At 47.6% G+C, this 19664-nt stretch overlaps 2 protein-coding genes and 1 long non-coding RNA gene across 4 annotated transcripts; 1 reads left to right on the top strand and 2 right to left on the bottom strand.

Moving 5' to 3' along the window:
- Positions 1-1112: 1112 nt before the first annotated feature.
- PEX11A (peroxisomal biogenesis factor 11 alpha) lies at positions 1113-6877 on the bottom strand. The gene is made up of 3 exons (XM_064668994.1): positions 6746-6877; positions 5875-5990; positions 1113-4359 (listed from the first exon to the last, which is right to left on the bottom strand). Exons 1-3 carry the CDS (start codon positions 6799-6801, stop codon positions 3800-3802), a joined length of 732 nt encoding a protein of 243 aa, XP_064525064.1. The 5' UTR covers positions 6802-6877; the 3' UTR covers positions 1113-3799.
- Positions 6042-6739, bottom strand: LOC135420973 (uncharacterized). Its single transcript, XR_010433797.1, has 2 exons — positions 6482-6739; positions 6042-6382 (listed from the first exon to the last, which is right to left on the bottom strand). It is a non-coding gene; the product is annotated as an uncharacterized LOC135420973 (long non-coding RNA).
- Positions 6878-6952: 75 nt separating the features above from the next.
- Positions 6953-18541, top strand: WDR93 (WD repeat domain 93). 2 transcript variants are annotated; one of them, XM_064668988.1, is made up of 17 exons: positions 6953-7085; positions 7532-7843; positions 8605-8800; positions 9455-9519; positions 9763-9845; positions 10701-10824; positions 11376-11414; positions 12300-12387; positions 12971-13148; positions 13347-13417; positions 13862-13948; positions 14268-14399; positions 14917-15133; positions 15798-15858; positions 16592-16748; positions 16879-17053; positions 18241-18541. In XM_064668988.1, the coding sequence occupies exons 2-17, from the start codon at positions 7580-7582 to the stop codon at positions 18350-18352; spliced, it is 2049 nt and encodes a 682-aa protein (XP_064525058.1). In that variant the 5' UTR covers positions 6953-7085; positions 7532-7579; the 3' UTR covers positions 18353-18541. The 2 variants fall into 2 exon arrangements, with proteins under 2 accessions (XP_064525058.1, XP_064525059.1); XM_064668989.1 differs by lacking the exon at positions 6953-7085 and adding an exon at positions 7174-7191.
- The last annotated feature ends 1123 nt before the right edge of the window (positions 18542-19664 follow it).

Genomic DNA, 19664 nt, shown 5'->3' with positions numbered 1-19664 from the left:
CTGGGAGGGGGCTGGGGAGGTAACTCCATTTCCATGCAGGATCAGCAACCCCATAACCACTGCTGACAGATGCCTGTCCAGTTTTTTTTTTAAGCACTGCTTTCCAGGGCAATCTATTTAGACTTTTATTTTACTTGCAGTTCAAAAATTAAGTGTGATTTAATTCTTTGTTGCAATATAATCATGTTACCTCCTGGATGGATTTAGAGACCAAATTATTGCCTTTCTCTAGGCAGAAAACCTTTTAGACACTTGAAGACCTCACACACCCTCCCCTAGTCACCCTTCCTCTACAGAACTGGTTCATTTGGTGTCTCCCTGGAACTGTTGGTTTTTAACATTTGATCATTCCTGCCACTCACCTGGGGATCCTTTGGAATTCCTTGAAATATCATGCCAAGCACAGTGTTAACAAGGAAGGCCTTGTCTGTAAGCAGAAGATGACCATTCTCCTGCTAGCTGTTTCCATTACAAAATGTGTATAAGGCCACTAATCCAGGAGGAAACTCTTGCTAAAACATTGCTGAATGCAATGCTTTATACATTGTTCAGGAGCTGACATTTTGGAGCTTCCAAGGTCGTGAGGCCCTTACTACAGGGGATAGGAGCTAACAGTAAACTCAGTTTAATCGTTATCCTGGCTCCACCCCTTGCCATCTCTGCTGGAGATGTTACCCTTTGCTCCGTGCCCTGAACTGGCATTTATCATTAAATTATGACCATCCAAATGAAAAGCTGTTTATAAGATACTGAAAATGCAGGTGCACCCATTCCTTTCACCACAGCTTGCCTACGCTGGGCACAAGGTTCCAACCCTCACCCTCACTGCTGGTACTCAAGGGCAGCTGATGGCAAATCCCAAAATGTCACTTTGCTTCAGGGCATTCCACAGATGCAGTTTTATCTGGTAATCATATTTTTGCAGCTGAAATAGGGATTGTAAATTAGCCAGATGAATCTGGCTGCCACTTGGCTACTGCAGAAGGAAAGCTCTAGAACCCAACCAGAGACAATGTTTCTTCAACAGTATCACCACAAAATTCGGAGGTGGGAGGAATCCTCCCTCCTTCAGCGTATCTTTATATCACCAAATTACACACACAGACATGGTCTCAACACTCATTGCAGTTTATTGCTTGTGTTCAAACATCTTGTCCTTATTTCAACTGCTGTATTAGAAACAGATACAAAAAAAAGGCACTAAAAGGATTTTCTCCATATGATCATGATTCTATGGCTTCAGTCACATTACATTAAGGTACCTTAAATCACCAGCCTCCAGCTGGGGAGCAGAAGGCAAATATTAGTGCTTAACATCCAGTAAACAGAGCTACTCCTGTATGTTTCAGCATGCATCATGTAGAATGGGACAGGTAAGGCTCAGACAGGCTGAAAGCTCCCCCCCCCCTCCCACATTAAGGCTGTACTTGCTAATCCATGCCAGTACCTACAGGAGAAACATCAAAGCCTGGCTTATGGCTTTGCACAGTGTTTGCCTGCACAGGGAAAACCCCACCCTTCTCTGCAGGGCACAGGGGCTACATCACTATCAACACCTTTCCCTTTCCCTGCAAAGTAAAAGAGAGGAAGAGAAAGCAGTTCACACACAAGTATTTTGTGAAGTATTTTGCATCTGAGAGCTCTCCTGGGTGGGATTGAAAACACTTTTTTTTTTGCAAGAAGATGGAATTTTGTAGACAAAAGGTGGCCAAACCTCCACTGTCAGATAATCAAGACTTCTCTTCCTTCCTTCCAGGGGTTCCTACACACTGGGATAATGATCAAATCTGACCAAGGCAGGGATGGGCTCCATATTGCCAGGAGATCAAAGGCAAACGGAGAATGAAACAAAAAAAAATCCATTGTTATAAAGGAGAGGAAGCCCTTGAATACAATATATCCCATGCACAATGCTCCATTATGGTCTGAACTGCCAGTATGCTCTACTTTTAATGCTATTCATTTCCATATTAAAAAGAAGAGCTGCTGCAGGCCACATCTGGTCTTCAAGAACACTTAATTATCCTGCCCAGCAACCTCTTTCTTTTCAAACACTTCACTGGCAGGCTAACACTTCATATTCAAACTGGAAGTAATTCCAAGCCCAGCCACAATGACTTAAGGTAAACTGGGGCACTGCCTTACCTGCCTACTTAATTCCATAACCTTTGCCTTTTAATAAAAGAGACCAGCATCTTTTAATTTCTGTTTTCAGATAGCATCAGAAATAATAAGAGAACACTTTGGTCCAGGTAAGAGTGTCTGTTCACATCTCCTGATAGATTAAACAAGGAGTTCTTACACCAGAAAGTAGCAGAACACACAGGCCTCACTCTGATGAAGAAAAATGTTAATTTTATCTCCTATATAATGTGCATTTTTTCTCAGATGGTGTCAAAACTGGTACTCTGCAAAGTCAGGAGCAGCAAAGACTGTATGCCATGTTAGACAGCTGGACACAGCATTTCTCTTTTAACCTAATTGTACTGCCAGGCATCATTCCCAGTGAGGTCAGTGATGAACAATAATGCACCTGCAGGGCAAATATGAGGCATTTTCAAATGGTAAAACCCATTCAGCCAGCAAGGGAACACACAAGAAATCTTGTGGTCATGAACAGGGAGGATAGGGAGGACCAGATAGGAAAATCTAAACCATAAATGCCCAAATTCAGTAAGAAGCTTTTCTCACAGGGGATCCAGATATTATCGTGACTAGCTCCATTCCCTTCCCTCTGGGAGCTTACACAATTAGAAACACACCCTTGCAGTCTGTCTGAGTCAACTAGCTCTGAGCCAGGCTTCTCTCCTTAACTGCAGGTTCCAAACTCCTCATTATACTGGAATTTTTCATGTAAAATTAAAACTGCAAAATAAGCTCCTTATCACAACACAATTAATGGAAAATTGTTGCACTTGCAGTCACAGTGGTTTGGAAGTTCAGGTGCTTGTGTAATGGGAGGTTTAGTGTTCATGAGTGGTTTCAGATTCACAGTTTTGGAAACCCAGTTCCCTAGAAATCATGGCATCACCAACAATCAAATGAGCTTCTCTACACACTGTCCTTCACCAAAACCCTCAGCCATGACCTGCTGGAGGAGTCAGAGTCACTGGCCAATGGTCCTTGGCTCACAGTATCAAAGGAAAAGAAGAAAGTGCTGATTTCTTGGGACACAAGTTGGCACTCACTAGACTACAGCTCCAGCACCACCAGTGCACACCACAGAGATCATCGAAGGTCAGATCATACCACTCTTCAGTTACCATCACACTGCACCCAGACCACTGCCTGCAGGAAACAGGATCCATCAACCCAAACCCATCAAAACACTCATCCTTGACTTCAGGCCATTTTAACAGCAGCTCCTAACTTGCCTGAGCCCAGTACAGACAATCTGACTGTAGAAATCTTGAATTAGTGAATTGCAGCTTTCCAGTGTAAACATGATTAGTCATCAGTCATGTACCTATGACAGTTGCCTATGCAGCTATTTCACAACCCTGTATTAAAATAAAGGAATATTTCCTTATCTAGCAGCCATGTTCCAAGTCTTGTTTCTGCTGGTGAAATATTACTCTGCCTTTTCCTATCTCCACTCCATCAGGGGGTGTGTAATGGCACCAAACTCATCTGCAAAGGCACAGGGAAGGAAGAAGGGTAGAATTCACTTATTCAAAGGACAGAATTAATCTTGAGGTTATTGTAAGACAGGTTCATTTGAAAGTGCCATATGAAGATAAAAATCTATCAGAGGATCAAAGCTGCAGCCTCATACTATGCAGCTCCTTTTATGTCACTGTTAAAGCTTCAGATGTGGGCTTGCTAATGTGAGGATCCCCACCAGGGAGGAGAGGACACCGCAGAAACCAATCACTCCTGGGTTGGTCTTGTAGATTCCCAGTGTATCCAAAGGGCCTGAGAGATCACAGAGGTTCTTCACCAAGTCCAGCAGCAAAGGAGGATTTCTTTTCAGGATCTGAAAGAGCAGGAGGAGAAAACCGCGCGAACCACCACATTTCACACAGTTTAGCTCCCCGTTGTGTTTGTCCCAGCAGGAATTCTCCTTTGCCTTTTCTTCCTGTGCAGCTTGTTCCAGCCTCTGGGAGATCTCATACCAGTCCCTGGCTAGATTCAGCAGGACTGAGTAGTAGTAGCACTTGGTGGCCCAATTGCTCCACTTGGGCTTGTCAATGTCGGGCTGGAGCCCGACGCTCCTCACCCAGAGCACGGCGTCGCACACGAAGTACAGGGCACGGGTCAGGTTGGAGGCTGTGAGGCAGAAACGAGGAACCACATCTGGCAGCTCTGCAGTTTTCCTGGCTGCCACCAAGGCGTGTACCATGTTGCCCAGTCTGAACACTGCAAGAAACCCCACAAAGGTTAGCATGGCCTGGTCTTATGCAGGACAACACGGCCTGTCACTGTCCACATGTGCTTAAAAAAAACTTAGAGGGCTTTGGGTGTTTGTATGCTTAAGTGCTTGCTGGTATTAGTGAGGAATGGGGTCTAAACATCTCAATTCTGTGTGAACATCATGAGCCCAGGACCTACACACGTATTTTGTCAATAGTCAGACTTGCAGCTCCTCCTGCCACTCTGTTCTCAGCACCTGGGTGTCCTCTGGACCAGTGTCACCCTTGGGTCTGCAGGAGTCACCATCAGCAATAAGGGGACACAAACAGAGCCTCTAATCTTAGCTGTACATTTCACTGGATTTCACCTAACTCTGTGGACACGAGATGTTGCTGCATTAATCCTATTGCAACCAGGAGCTTCAGTTTTCCTAAGCATTTGCGAAAGCTGGTGATTCACATGCTGAGCACAAATCCCTCCCATGAATTTGTCAGAGACACATAGTTCCCTGCAAACTGTGTGGAACAGTGTATTCCATTTCAAGCTACAATATATGGCATACCTGAGTTCACCTGTGGCATGTCCCCGTGAATGTTAATACAATATTATGCAAAACACTTTTTACACCCTGCTGCACTGTCACAGTGACAGATGTTGGCAGCACCTGAGCTTGGTGGAACTACCAGAGCCCTGAGTTTAGGCCTGATGTCTATTAGTGATTTGTTTAGAAGAAGCAAGAGAATTATGGCTCTGTTGGTAAACCAGCTGGCCTCTCCACTAGAAAATGCCATACTCTGGAGCAAACTGGAATAATAAACAAACCCATGGCAACACATTAAATTAGAATATTTGCTTCATGCGTTGCAGCTGTTCCAGAATTGAGCAACTGGTAAGTAGGTGTAAGATCAGCCCGAAAGCAAGTGATACAACTACAGCAACAGCGTAACCATCGTGGATGCAGCCCTGACACAGAATGGAGTGATGCAAACAGACTGTGAGGAAAGCATGGAGGGTAGGTGATTTAGTAGAGTATAAATGCTAGAGAAAATTAATATGTGAAGTAGGACATAAAAAAAAATTATATATAAAAAGCCATATTGAAGGATGGTCCTTCAGAGCTGATTTTATTGGGATGATGATCTTTAACTCTGGGTTGTCTCAGCCCATCAGCTGGAAGGACTAATGAGCACACAGTTGGACAGCCTTGCCTTGTAACTCTGGTCTGTCCTTGAACAGAGATGACAACTCCACCTCTGCAGCAAACTGACTGTTAACTTTTGTTACTCTCGTTCTTTCAGCAAAATTCTGACTGCCCAGTTGGAGAGGAGGCTGAGGAAAAAAGAAGTGTCTATTTGGCCGTACCCAGCCTGGCAAGCCATGGCAGGGATAAGGCCTGTTGACAACTTTGTAAATATACTAAAAGAGTTTTGTGGTTAACTACAGAAAACACAAGGCCAGGAGCTGTTTTGCTGGAAGGAGCAAGTAAAGAAGGTTTTAAACCTCTAGACAGCAGGTACTTACTTTTCCGGCCAGAGCTCATGCTAGATTCCAACTGCTTGAGTTTCATTACCAGCTTCTTTTTATCAGCCTTATTCTTTATTAAATAGCTAAGCAACATGCATGTGTACTGAGTGGCTCTGGAAGGGAAAAAACGAGAAGGGGACACAGGTGAGACATGGACAATCATGGGATGGCAGCAGCAGGGTGTGTTTATTTCACAGAAACACAGATTTAAGGTTGGAAGGGACCTCTGGAGATCACCCAGTCCAACCCCCCTGCCAGGCGGGGTCACTTAGAGCAGGTGACAGAGGAACATGTCCACGTGGGTTTGGAACGTCTCCAGAGAGGGAGACTCCATGACCTCCCTGGGCAGCTGTTCCAGTGCTCTGCCACCCTCAGTCGAAACAAGTTCTTCCTCATGTTGAGGTGAAACTTTTTGTGCTTTGGTTTATGGCCTTTGCTCCTTGTCCTGTCGCTGGGCACCACCGAAAAGAGTCTGACACCATCCTCTGACACCCCTTTGAGACATCTGTACACATTAACGAGATCCTCTCTCAGTCTTCTCCAGACTAACCAGGCCCAGCTCCCTCAGCCTCTCCTCAGAACAGGGATGCTCCGGACCCCTCACCATCTTTGCGGCCTCCGCTGGACCACCTCCAGCAGCTCCTTGTCTCTTGTACTGAGGAGCCCAGAACTGGACAGAGTAAAGCTTAATGTCCGAGCCTAAAGCCCGATCCCAGGGTCCCCCCGCAGTGCCGGGGCAGGTGCGTGTGCGTGTGCGTGTGCGTGTGCGGGGCCGGGGCCGGGGCCGAGGGGCGGGATGGGCGGGGGGCCGGAGCCGGGGCCCGCCCCACCCGGGGGGCAGAGAGAGGCAGCCTATGCTCGCACTCACCGGAAGAGCTGGTCGCGGCCCTGGCAGCGGTTGGTGAAGCCCACGAACCCCTCCATGGCCCGGCGGCACCGCAGGAGCTGCGCGGGGGCAGCGGCCGCTCCGCCCCGCTGCGCCCGGGCCCCGCCCCGCCGCGGGAACGCGGGAGCTGCGGGGCCGCGTTCCCGGCCGGGCCACGGCAGCGACGCGCCGTTACCACGGCGACCGTCAACAGCGGGGCCGCGACGGTGTCACCGCTAAAGGCTTCCCCCACCCGGGAGCCGCCGGCGGCTCCTGCGGCGAGTCCCGCCGGGAAAGCTGGAGGAGCACGGCCCGGACCCTCGGCCTCCGGCCCCACTCCGAGGTCAGGCCGATGTGTGCGGTGACGGCGGTGGGGGTGAAGCTTATGAAGCATCCAATGGCTTGGAAATGAAGTTTATAACTTCCAGTGGAAACACCTGCTCTTCCAAGTTAATTGTCGGTTTTTTTTTTCCCAGGCCGAATAAGTCTATTAATTCAAGCTAATATTTCTGAAGCTTTGTCATCATTTTTATACAAACTCGTGCCGAAGTTTTTTAGGCTCCCTTTTCCCCACAGGCAGCCTGTAGATTCCTGTGTGACTGATATTCCGAGAGCAGGACAAAACCCCTGGGTAACAGAGGGGATACGAGCAGAAACGAGCTGTACAGAACAGGGTTGCTCTGGCTACCAGTACTGAAAGGAACTCCCCCTTAGAGATTATTAATCATCTTTTCCCCCATTACCTCATTAAAGTAGATATTGCAGGACTCTTCATTCTTCTGCACCCAGGGTGATTCCTGCATCTGTGGTGTGCTTTGCACCTGGAAGGGCAGAGCCATGGCTGCGAATATCCGGAGGCATCCCCTGGAGATTCCCCCACCATCTGAAAAGGACTGGCCGAAGGATGATGAGGAAGATTTCTTCCTGCAAGATCCTGATCGGAAGTGCGATGAGTTGCCTCAGCCCTTCAGGATGATCAACAAAGTGGTGATGGAGGTCTTTGAGAGTGCTATGGAAATCATTGAGAGAAGGGAAATGCTCCGAGAAGCACAAAAACGGAAGGTCCAGCCCACAAAATGCTCTCCTACAGCTGAATTCCAGGTACAGAGCCCCCCACACCAGAGACAGCATTAACCACTGTAGCAGCTTTCCTGAAGAATATCCCTTCAGTTGATTTTACATTCTTCTGTTCATGACCTTCCTCAGGATCTGCCACCATCTCACTAGTTCACTTTAAAAGCCTGCAGCTTCTAAGCTTGTCTGGCAGGTTCTGCTTCCCACTCGTCTATCACAGCTCTCTGAAAAGAGAGAAGCCGATATTAAACACTAAATTCACCTTGTGCTTCCCAGGCTGGCTCCACCCTTGTCTCCTGAGGAGAAGGTAATTAGCCAGGAGCACATAAATGGGCAAGCTCAGCTCTGTGCTGTGGTGAATACTCCAATGGGAGCACTGTGAGCAGAAGGGCAGTGCTGCCTTCTCCATCATTATGTAGAGAATCCTGGAGGATACACTTGTGTGCTGCAGCTGCCTGGAGGGGTTCAGCACAGCTCTGTGTTAGCAGTGGGAAGGCTGAGTGCTCCTGAGCTCTTGGCCTTTAAAGCCCCTCCTGTTTATGGGAAGGGGAAAGGTGGAAACAAACTTTCTCATTCCCAACACAAAACAATCTGTGACAGAGATGAGAGCCTGCTCTCTGATGCTCCCCTGCTCTTCTCATGAAAGCACATGTCAAAATTTTTCCCTTGTGGAATAAATCATCATTTTCTGTTGGTGAAAGGCCGTGAGTATATCGTTAGCATGGCTGATGTATCTTCCTCTGGGAAGGCAGTCAGGTACTACACTCATGTTTTCCCTTTCTTGGTAGGTGACTGGAAGAGCCAATTGCCTTGCAGTGTCTGGAAAATACATCTTCGTTGGTGTGTCTGTGGGTCTGGCTGCCTTCAGCACATGTGACTGTAAGGAAATCTGTGCTTGGGATGCAGTCAAGACAGAGATCTGTGCCCTCCATGCCTCAGATTTGGGGAATGAGAGCCATGTCCTGCTTGCTGTGGATGAAATGGGTTAGTGTGACATGGATTTCCTTGCCCTAGCCAGGGATAACTGTGCTCTGGAGCTGAATAGGCAGCTGCATTATGGAAGAGTGCTAAATCAGGAGGAACATTAGGGTGGCTGACAGGTTTCCTAGAAAGCCCTGCAAAGAGGGCGTTAGATACCTATCAGGTTGTAGGGTGACAGAGTGGCCCTAGGGCCTTGTGATTAGCACAGGGTGTGGGTTTGATGTCCTCTCTGGAGCAGGAGAGGTGGGTGCAGAGCTGAGGGTGAAGCACAGCAAATTTTAGGAACACCTCGGACTGGACAGAAAGAGCCACTGCTTGGTATGACCTCCTGCCCACGACTGTTTCTGCACCTGTAATTTCCCTGTGGGAAAGAGATTAGTTTGTTGGTTCAACTGAAACCTATCAGTTCTGGTGGAGATACTTTTCAAACTGGCTTAACCATCTCCATGCACAATCAAATGTTTGCTGGTGATGGCATAAGGAAGCCAGCAAAAGTTTAGTGCTGGAAACAGTGGGATATTGTTCCTTGAGCCCAGGAAAAAAACGTAGTCCTGTTCACTCTCCTGCACATGTTGTAACAACCATCTCCCAAAACCATGGCTACCATCTGTTCACTTTTCTCCTCCTCCTCCTGCTACTTCTGTATTTCTATTCCAGGGCTTGTCTGGCTCTTCTGCTTTCATAAGGAAAGCTTCCTGCTCGTTAAAGCCCTAAATGAAGTGGTAAGTACTGAGTTAATTCCATAGACCCTGGGCACAGGCTGGTAAGTAATCAATCATGAGGAGTACTAATTGCCATCAGGAATTTCTGCCACGGGTGGCAGCACTCCAAGAGTGCTGTCCAATATTTATTCCCATTCTTCCAACAATCTGCCTGGCCTTCAGCCTGTTGAGAGCTGCGTAAAGGCCGTGGAGCTCTCTGAATCAATGATCCTGCTTTGATGCCAGCCTGTTTTCCTTTGGCAGGGGGATATCAGCAAGAGAAGCACTTGTGTGGAGGTGGTGCTGTCCCCGGGCGGTGATTACGCAGGAGTCCTGCTGCAAGGCAAGTGCAGAAACATGGTGTGTTGGGTGACAACTGCTGTGTTCTGTCACACAGCAGAAGGGCCAGCAGCAATGCTTTTAAAATGCTGCAAATGTTCTGGGTACACAGGGATCCTGTTATAACCCTCCCAGCCCCTCCTCCAGCTTAGAGAGCTGCTCCTACCACTCCTTGTCCTCTCTAAAAGGCTTGATGGGGACCAGGACTGATCCTAAAAGTGAGCTGTCTGGAACCAGTCAGTGCAGTTCCCAGCTCCCAGAAGGCTCAGTGAAAGCAGATTTCCCCCTCCTCTCCAGGAGTCCCAAACTCAGTTTTTCCTCTGTTTTGCCATGGCTCACTTTTACACTGGGAATAGGTAGACCGAAGAATTTTCTCTGTAGACAAAAGTCAGACAGCATGGAGAATTTCTAAAAACTTGACAAGAAACTCCTTGCTACAACATTCTTCTGTTTCATGGCAGTTGTCTTAGTGAATCCACTGCAGGCAGGTTTTCTGGACCCACGTTTGGTGGAATCTGCCTGGACACATGCTGAGTATGAGATATGTAGCATCCACAGAGAACTAATGTGAGACCACGTCTCACTTTCTACTTTCTACTCTGCTACTCAGAGGCTACAGGTCAAATTCTTGACCGAGTAGCTTCATGGAATTTCTTTGGTGGGTATGGGACCTCAAGGACTTGAGCTGGAGGCTGAGATGTGAGTCTCAGTCCAGCATGTCAGGCCTTCAGTGGGAGGAGAGGTGGACTGCATGGAGTTCAGAGATTTTATATTCAAAAAATACATGATAACAGAGGCTGCTTGCTTGAAAGACCTTTTCTCCTCATTTCTAATTGCTCAACATGGTTTCCCAATGCAGACAGTACAAAAGCTTGGCTGGAGATCTACCAATTGCCTAAGGATTCCTGGCTGAGGGAGATGGAAGAGAACTCAGAAGCTGCAGCAGGGCTGGCTTGCAGTGAGAGGAGGCCAAGCCGTACATCTGCGGTACAAAACAGTTCCATCTCCCACTGTGCTACTTTTCCTTACAGCCTTTTGCCCACACGTCTTTCCCCAAGCCTTGCTGCTGCAGACAGTGACAGCAAGATACAGGCTGAACAAGTCTGTTGGCCCAAGGGGATGGTGTGTGTGTCTCTACAACTACTACAGCTGCCCATCCCACATTTCATAAGGCCTTTGTGTTATTGGGCCATGTTTACTCTCCCAAGACAGGCTTTCCAACGAGATTCCCTTGGTCCCAGGGTTAGTGTTCCTGCTGCCCCTCCCTGAAACTGGCAGCTGATTTCCCAGCAGTATTGCCCCATTTGAGAGGGCCCTGTGTAAGGGTATTCCCACAGGGCTTCTCTCTTATGTTACTGGGGGAAGGTGGAGTGGGAATCAGGCAGGATGCCTCCCTGGGGGAGTCTGGCCCTGAGCCAGGGTTTGTGTTTTAGACTACCTAACATGAGGAGCCTGGTGGGTAACAGCCTCACCCACCTGAGCAGGGGAGAATCTCTGTCTGTGTGCACTAACCACTGTCACCTCTGGTTCTTGGGCAGGAAACTCAGGAACTGCATGAAGACAGTTCTGCAGAGATGGTAAGTGACCTCAGTGACTATCCTGAGCTGTTATGGGGAATTTTAAATGCTGAGTCAGGGCATAACCATCCCCTCTATCACTTTCACCCTGCTAAATTTCACCTCTCAACACAAAGGCATGTCCTGACCAGCACCTCCTGCTAACCCCCTGTGATACCTGCCTCCTAACTGTTTCCTCTTCCTTTGGCAAAGACTTTCCTGGACATTTAAGAGGGAGCTGCTTCTCAGCCCTGCCTTTAGGGCAAACATCCCCCTTAACTTAGCTGAGCAAAAAGCAAACACCTAGGCAGTCCCTCTTTGCTGATTCCATATAAACTACCCAAGTTCCTGCCTCTTCCTTCTCAGACATGGTTGATTATTTAGGCCGACCTTTTCTGTTTAGCCAGGTCTAAATGTGTGTGGGGTGGTGATGGTGGGCACATGCCAGTACTGGTCCCCTGTTACAATTTTCTATTTCCAGCTAAGCATATAAGTCACCTTTTCCAGTCCTGGGTTCTATGAAGTAAAATCTGGTTCTTGTCTTCATTAGCACCCCTCAACCTTTAGTCCTGCTTATTTTCCTTTTTTTAATTTCTTTTTTCCCCTCCTGTATTTTCTGAGCACTGCTGTGACTCACACAGGCCTGTGCTGCAACAAGAATAATTCAGAGATGGCACAAAACCAGGAGTCTGTACAGGACATCCTTTGTAATGTTGTCCCCTGTTGTTGAGAAAGGAGTGATGCTTCTGTGTTTTGGCCTGGAGAATGAGCCTAAACCCAGTATCTCCTAAACAGTGCCAGCCAACCTTTGCATACACATTCTTTAGGAAGCTTTTGATTCCCATGAACAGCTGAAAACTCATCAGTATAGTGCACAATGCAGTTTTCAACACTTTTCCGTTGCAGGACTTTCCAGTGTCTGCAAACCAAGATGGTCCAAAGCTGGATCTCCCAGTGCTGCTGCTGACAGTGAAGCCACCCAAACCCATTACAGGTCAGAACTCATTCTCTGTGTGCAACCTACAGCCTGTTTCAGGTGGCAAAAGAATCATGGCCCTTATAAATACAGAACAGGTCAGAAAGTTTCAGTAACATGCTCCATGGTCCCTTCCTGACTTGTCTTTCTAGTTACATGTAATCCTGTACTGGGAGTTGTTTCCTACTGGGCCATCTCACGTGTCATCCTTGTCAGCACAAAATATTCCAGGGTGTCTCAAAGGGGGTGTCATATACCCTTGGCTTCAGTGTCATTGGAGAGGGAGGAGTTTGCTTCCTGGACCCTGACAGCACCCCTAGTTCATCACTCTGGATTTATAGGAAAATACTGAGGATGTGGAGGGAACAGACTTTATGCTGGGAGAATGCCACAGAAAGGCAAGGTGAGCAGGGTCCTCAGAAGTCTTGCCCTAGTCCCTGCCTTCAAATACTGGAAAATGGACTAGTGATATGGAAATTCCCACAGCAGTTGCAGTGTCCTGCTTCAAGACAATGCCACCCCAAAGGACGAATAGTCAAAATGCCTCCATGCTGTCTGCTCCTCCAGGGTCGTGCCTTTTCCCTTTGTGTTCTCAATCCAGGCAGTAGTTTTGAAAGCCCATTGGATGCCTTGAAGGAAGTGGATGATGGCAACATGCTTGGCTTGGGGTACAATCACCTGATCAAGGATTTCCAGTGGGAGCTGCAGGAAAGAATCTTCCGTAGCACGTACCGGGAGTATCTGGAGGCTGAGGGTGTGATCAAGGAGGAGGTCCCCAGGTGAGTGGGAGCACCAACCAGGATTTCAGTCCATGAGTCATCAACACAGGGCACTCAGCAAGTGTAGATGGAAGCCTCTGTCTTTGCCTCCTTCATCCCAAGGCTTCATGGCAGGGGGCTGCAGACATTTCAGGTCTTGTCACAGTGCTGTGCTCTTATAAAAGCCTTCTTTTACATATATTTCTTCCTTTTTTTCAGACATGCTACCTTTCATTTCCTTCTGCCTAGCCAGGTCCTACAGGTGGGACCTGATATGGAAGTACAACCAGGTAATCCAAATGGGAAAAAGCTGTTAATCTATGAAGTACATTGTTTGCATGATGTTGAGCTCCACTTAGAGCTCAGTGGTTCTGGCTTGGGTTCACTCTATAAATTCCACCTTCAAGGACATAAGCCTGGGTAAAACTGTCAGCCTTAAGACTTGTTAGTCAGTTACCAGCATGGAGTAAAAAAAAAAACTTATCTCCATAGTTTAAAAAAAGCCCACAACTCTACTACCCCCAAAAAACACCCAAAAACTGGAGGCACGTAGGCAAGATAAAAATAACAAACAAAGGGGGGGGGTTATCTGGTTTAGTTTCTGTATGAGCAGATTTTCCATCAGGGAAACCATGAATGCTCTAATGAGAGCTTTTTAATGATGTTTTTTGTCTTGGGTTGTTCCTTTCTTTGTCTCAAGTCTCCTCTTTTTGTTGTCCTCTTCTCTGTACCAGATGTTCCAGCTGGCATTGGTGTGCACTGGGGTGGAAACCACAATTTCTGCTTGTACTTACTTAATCATCCACTCAATGAGCAAGTGGGTAAGACAGTCTTGCTTTCTCTAGCAGAGCACTCTGTGGGGAGTAGGAGTGTTCTGTGGCCAGTGGCTGTCATTCTGCCAGGTCTTTGTGATTCAGGGAAATGAGGAATTGGGAGGAGAGCTGACTCATATCTTCTGGGTTAGACTGGCATTGGGATTGTGGGGCTCTGTGTTGCACAGGCTGACAGTCTTTTTAGTGAAGACACTCTGGCAGGAGACTGCAGAATGGTGCATGTTTTATTGGGAAAATGGATGCTAGTACCATGAGAGAGAATGTTCTGCACCTTCTTACAGTTGTGTCTCTTTGTCATTCTGTTTAGATTCTGATCTGAAACCTGATGTTGTGTGGCCTTGTGCAGCTCCGATTGCATGCTCGGCTGTCAGTTCCTGCTCCAGGTACCTGGCACTGGCAGGTGAAGATGCAACAATAACTATTTGGGATAAACACCTAGGTGAGCTTGCCCTTTGGGACTGTGTACTGGGATCACTGTGGATAAATTACTCCCTTCCCTAGGAGCCTGAGGCTCTGGCTTAGTATGAACAAGTGGCTGGTAGTGAGTTCACAAGCAAATCTGTAAATAGTTTGGATTCAGTAGTCCATCAGATGCTTGGCCAGAAGTCACCAGCACAGTGTGATTTCCCTTGCCCTTGCAGAGCCATTCCCATCCATGGCACTGCAGGGGCTGGAACTGCTGCAGGGAGGACTGAAAATGGTCTTGCCCTGAGGCTGGGAGACAGTGTCAGTCACTGCTTTGCCACTGCACTCTCAGGTCATCTTTGAGACTGTTGTGGCATCACAGTTCAGGCTGCCATCAGTGCCAGTGTCATCCTACCATGATGCAGGGTTTCTCCTGGCGGAAGAATCTTCTTCTGCCATCAAGCTTGTTCTGGTGGCTGCTTCTTCTGAGCAGGCCACAGTCCAAGCTAAGCTTTCCTTGGATAAATTGCCAGTTCCTTTTCCTTCCTCAGGATTCCCACTGTCTGTAACTGCCATTCTAGAGGAACGTTTCATCCGTAGTATCCACTTTCTGCGGAGTTCTGCAGCTGCCAGTGATGACACACCTTGTCCTGGTACAGATCCTGTCTGTCCCATTGTGCAGCTTCTTGTGCTATGTACAGACAGCTCTTACTATTTGGTGAAAGCACCCTGGGCCGGGAAGTCCAGCATCACACTCCTGGCAGACAGGTGAGGTGGACTCTGATAGACCTCACTCCAGCCAAAGAAGCCCTGGGTACAGTGGTCAGGTCTAACAGGGAGCCCCAGATTTCTGTAGAGTAAAGAACTTTCTACTGCTTTTACCCAGAGGGCTCTGCCATGCTGCTGTCATCAGCAAGTGTGGTTTTGCTCGTGCAGTGATTATGCCAGAATTAGAGGTGTTTCTCAGCTATTCTGTGCACCAAAATACAAGTACTTGTAGCACAGCTCCAGAGCTGGTGTTGAACTATTTCTGTCTCTGTCAGGTACCCAGGGGAATTTTTTCTTCTCTTTTTTGCCCTTAACAGAGTAACTTCCCCCTAAAAGTCAAAATAAACATTTGTTGCCATCTTTCTATCATTTTTGTGTTCACTTATCCCCTTGGTTTGAGGAGAAGGGAAGCTGCTGCTCTGAAGACTCTGGATCCATGCCTCCATGGCAGGCAGGAGATTTGTAACTCCAATGTAGTTCCTAGGCAGGTTTGCACAGGGATAGGGGTTCCTATGCAGAAGGAGACAGGCTTTGTCTGTATAGGGAGAGGGCTTGGCTGGAACTTCATGCCAGCCAGTGTGCCACAAACTGCCACTGTCTTTATCACAGCCTCTCAGTATCTGCCAGGTACATGGAACAGTGACATAAACCTGTTCTTTTACAGGCCTGAAGACCCAAATCTTACTGTCAGTGCAGTGGTGCCCATCCTGGCCTTCCCCAGTGCAGTGAGTATTACTGTCAGATCTCTTGAGAACTGGCTGAGAACACATGTCCAGTTGACATAGGATCTTGTTTCCAGTAATGACTGTAACTGGGTGCCTAGGAGATAAAGAACAGAGCAATCAGATATGGTTCTGCCCTCACATCCTTTCCCAGCCTCCAGTTACTTTTAGCATGAAGGCTGCCTGCACCAGTTATAGGTCTATATGTAGCTGGCAATGGTCAAAGGGTTTCTCTTCCATTGCTCAGTATTCCCTGGCACCTGTGCCCTCTAGTTGACCACTGAGGTGGGAGGCACTCGAGGCCCTCTGCACACGGACAGGTCCAACTGAAAGAGGAGAGGGTTCAGCCATGAAGCTTCAGGCATCAGGGTCAAATATGAGGGGGCATCATGGTGAGGAAGTTACAAACACAAGTCCAGCCAGACCTTTCAAGTGGCCTCAGAAAGGCAGAGACAAGGACTAAAAGCCACTCACCATAGCAGCCATGCAGAAGGCTGGATCTAGTTCGTTTCTAATGTGCCCTGTTGCCCTTTTCCAATCGCAACGTGCAGCAATTCAGTTCAAGTTCCCTGCACGACCTGCTCTTGATCTGCTGTTGCCATATGACTATGGGGCAGGCAAAAAAACCAGCATCATAGTTGTGGATGTAAAGTTCTGAATATCATTCCATGTCCTTTCCAGGAAATGTTTTTCACTTCTTTTACATCTATTTCTAAGAGTCAATTTGCTGTTTCAGGTCCTGATTTTCTCCTGGGATGGCACAGTGTCCCTGATGAACACTGACACATCACAGACTCTTTACTGCTTCAGTACTCCACTTTCTCATGCTGTAGCATCCCCCTGGCAGCCAGTGTTCACAGTGGATAGTGTAAATTCCTGCTTGCTGCTTCGAGGTGGGTATCTATGACCTTGGAGTGGTCATAGATACACGATCTCTGGGTGCATTCAGCTGTGTCCTGATCCTTGATAGTTCTTATTGGATGACTTCTGATGCAGCAGCTCACTGTGCTCATTTCTGTCTAGGAGATGAGCAGCAGCAAGACAATGAATTGGCACAGAGCAAAGCCAGTCACAGCACCATCTTCCTTTTTGATTTCAACCCACTGAAGGAGGCTTTCCCAAAGGAACCAGATTTGCCTCACAAATCCTTGCAGAACCTACCATGGTTTGAGAGATGTAACGTTTTCTTGCGTGATAGGTAAGTTTCTCCTTCTACCTGAGAGGTAAGTGCACCTGCATTATTGTAAAACCCCTAGTGTTGCTGAGGTTCGTGCAAGGTCTCACCCTGGATCTTCTGGGTTGTTCTGTGTGCTGTGACAGATTTGTGTCTGGGTGAGGTTAATGTTCAGGAAGCTGGATTCCTGACAGCCTCCCAGAACCTTTCCTCTTCTCCTTTTCTCCTTCCTACAACAGCTTCAAATGTAAGTCAGGATGCCTGGCACAGGCTTGTCTTTCCAGGTGGAGAGAGCTTGCTGGTTCTAATGTGCTTTTCTGCAACACAGATCATGTGAGCTTGTTATGGATTATGATCCTTAAGTGTCTGCATTTTCCTTTTGATCCCACAGCCAGGCAGAGCTGGGGTCTCTTTATACCTCTCTTCTCTCCTCCACTCCCGGGTTTATTTGATGTTTAAGTAGGTTTGTCTTGGAGGTTCTTCGATTTGAGACCATCACTCTCGGACCGAGTTCGCAGTTTAGCTGATGCATTGCATGGATGCCGTCACTAGATGGCACTGTGACATCTCTTTTTTGGGTCCTTCGCCTTGAATTACTGCTTTGGGAACCTGGAGCCAGATCCGTGTCAATGTTTTTTATCTTCTTTTCACTATGCCTTAATTCTCCAATTTGAAACGTAACAGGTGGGTGCAGGTATGATCTTACAGCACAACCTGGTAGTCTTCCCTAATTCCTTGTCTCCAGGGTGAATCCTGTAGTGCTGTCTGGCTAATTAAGTGCAGAAAAATTACTCCTATGTTACCAGCCACCAGTTCTGTCCCTCCTTCTCATAAAGCTGGAGATTCTTGTCTGCCTTATACCAGAAAAACTGGGGAGACGCCACCTCCAGGAATATCTTGCTCCCTGGGTACTGAAGAGTTATTTTACTCCCTGGGAACTGAGACCTGAAGCCAGAGCAGTGCAAATACAGCTGCAGTGAGACCTATGTCTACAGAGGTTACAGGCAACAAGTAATTCAGAGGTCATTGCTGTCAAGAGCAGTAAACTTCAGCGTTGATTCTTGTGAGGGAATCACTGAGGTTTTTTGGACACAAGAAGTCGAACTGCTTAATTTGTAGTGGGCCCCGGGCACCCCTGGGGGAGTTGTCTGAGCACCGGGGGAATGTCAGGGACATTTTTGTTTTAACCACCCTTTCTCTCCCTTCATTAGGCAGCAGAGCCCGCTGGGACTGGAAGAGCCTAAGTACTGGAGTCGTCTGAAGGCACGAGCAGCTGCCATGGATAAGGAGAAACAGAAAGTGAAGGGACAGAAGAAGCAGTAGCCAGCCTTGCATCCTGAGGGGCAGGCTCTGCTCTATCACAGTCTGTAGACTCCTGATCCAGAAGTGATGTTTTGACAGATACTCTATTCAAATCATCATGCTCCCAGAGACCTGGAGCATCAGAGCAATATGGTATGTTATTATTATAACAATGGCCCTTAATAAAACCTTTTCTTCAGTAAAAATCTGTTGCTCTTCATAGGACTGGCATTTTATCAGACTCTGTTCTGTCTTTGTGTTGCTGAGGCTCACCAGTGAGTCTCATCTTCTGCTCCCACCTAGGTGGGCAGCCAGCAGCATCCTTGTGCTTAACAAGAAACCTGGTCATTTCAAAGCAGGCAGCAAATTGGCCATGAAGGTGTCATCCCCCAGAGCATAGCAGTGCTAAGCAGCAGTGACACAGCAGAGTGTGACAGGCCTGACATAGGCTGTTCTGCAGGCTAGTTGTTTCTTTTGACTTCAAAGCAGGCAGTTTGGGGATAAGACTGCTTAGGAATTGCAGCCTGGAAATGTGTGGACAAGCTCTCTGGGTTAAGGTCAGGATAAAACTGGTGTTAGAGCCAAGAATGTCACTAAAGAGCAGGACAGAAAGCTGAGGGGTTCGGAGAAGTCAGGGCTCTGCTGAGCCAAAGACAGGCCAGGAACATGACCAGTACAATGGTCAAAGGCCATAAAAAGCTGAAGCATCCCTCTTACAGGCAATAGGACAAAGAACTGGCAGGGACAATGCAAGGCCAAGCAGCCATGCATTTGTTTCTTACTCCAGAAGTGTATTAAGTTAATAGCTTACCCTGTATACTTGACCGATGGGCAAAAAAGTATGCAGGCTCCCTGGTCAGTCTTTCACTTGTCAGTATTTTCAGGTCCGTAGTCCTGTGGGAGATTGACAGCATCTCAACTGTAGTTGTTCAGTTGGGAGCTTAGAGCCTACCTGCATTTTGCACTGGGTATCTTTGTTGCTCTTCAGGTGGTCAGGGGCCCTCTGGAACCTGAAGGGCTTTAGATGAGATGACTCAAAACATCCATTCTCGACCATAGCAAACATATGCTTTCTTGAGCATAAACCCCATGAGAAATCCCCAGTCTTTCTCAAACTGATTGTGCTTCCAGGATAACTGCATAACCCACAAGGAATCTGACAAATCTGCCAGGAACCACTCCAATCTGTGTGCATGGGGGAGTTGTTTTTTTCTAGGTCTCACTCTAGTGCCTCCCACAGAGGTTCAGCAAAGCACCAATGCAGGGTGCCAGGGATTCAGCACAGATGGAGCTGTGTAGATGCTCCCATGGCAAGGTCCCATTTCAGTTTTTC

This window comes from Pseudopipra pipra, chromosome 12 (assembly GCF_036250125.1).
Source record: "Pseudopipra pipra isolate bDixPip1 chromosome 12, bDixPip1.hap1, whole genome shotgun sequence".
NCBI classification, from domain to species: domain Eukaryota; kingdom Metazoa; phylum Chordata; class Aves; order Passeriformes; family Pipridae; genus Pseudopipra; species Pseudopipra pipra.
Note: the sequence above shows the minus strand (reverse complement) of the source record. Positions and strands in the feature narration are given on the sequence as shown.

Coding starts and splice junctions, on each gene's coding strand:
- PEX11A (XM_064668994.1), bottom strand. CDS start 6,801: ATGGAGGGGTTCGTGGGCTTCACCAACCGCTGCCAGGGCCGCGACCAG. Junction 5,991..6,745: donor GGCCGCGACCAGCTCTTCCG/GTGAGTGCGAGC, acceptor TTTCCCTTCCAG/AGCCACTCAGTACACATGCA. Junction 4,360..5,874: donor CATGAGCTCTGGCCGGAAAA/GTAAGTACCTGC, acceptor GGTTTCTTGCAG/TGTTCAGACTGGGCAACATG.
- WDR93 (XM_064668988.1), top strand. CDS start 7,580: ATGGCTGCGAATATCCGGAGGCATCCCCTGGAGATTCCCCCACCATCT. Junction 13,149..13,346: donor ATCAAGGAGGAGGTCCCCAG/GTGAGTGGGAGC, acceptor CCTTTTTTTCAG/ACATGCTACCTTTCATTTCC. Junction 17,054..18,240: donor AACGTTTTCTTGCGTGATAG/GTAAGTTTCTCC, acceptor TCCCTTCATTAG/GCAGCAGAGCCCGCTGGGAC.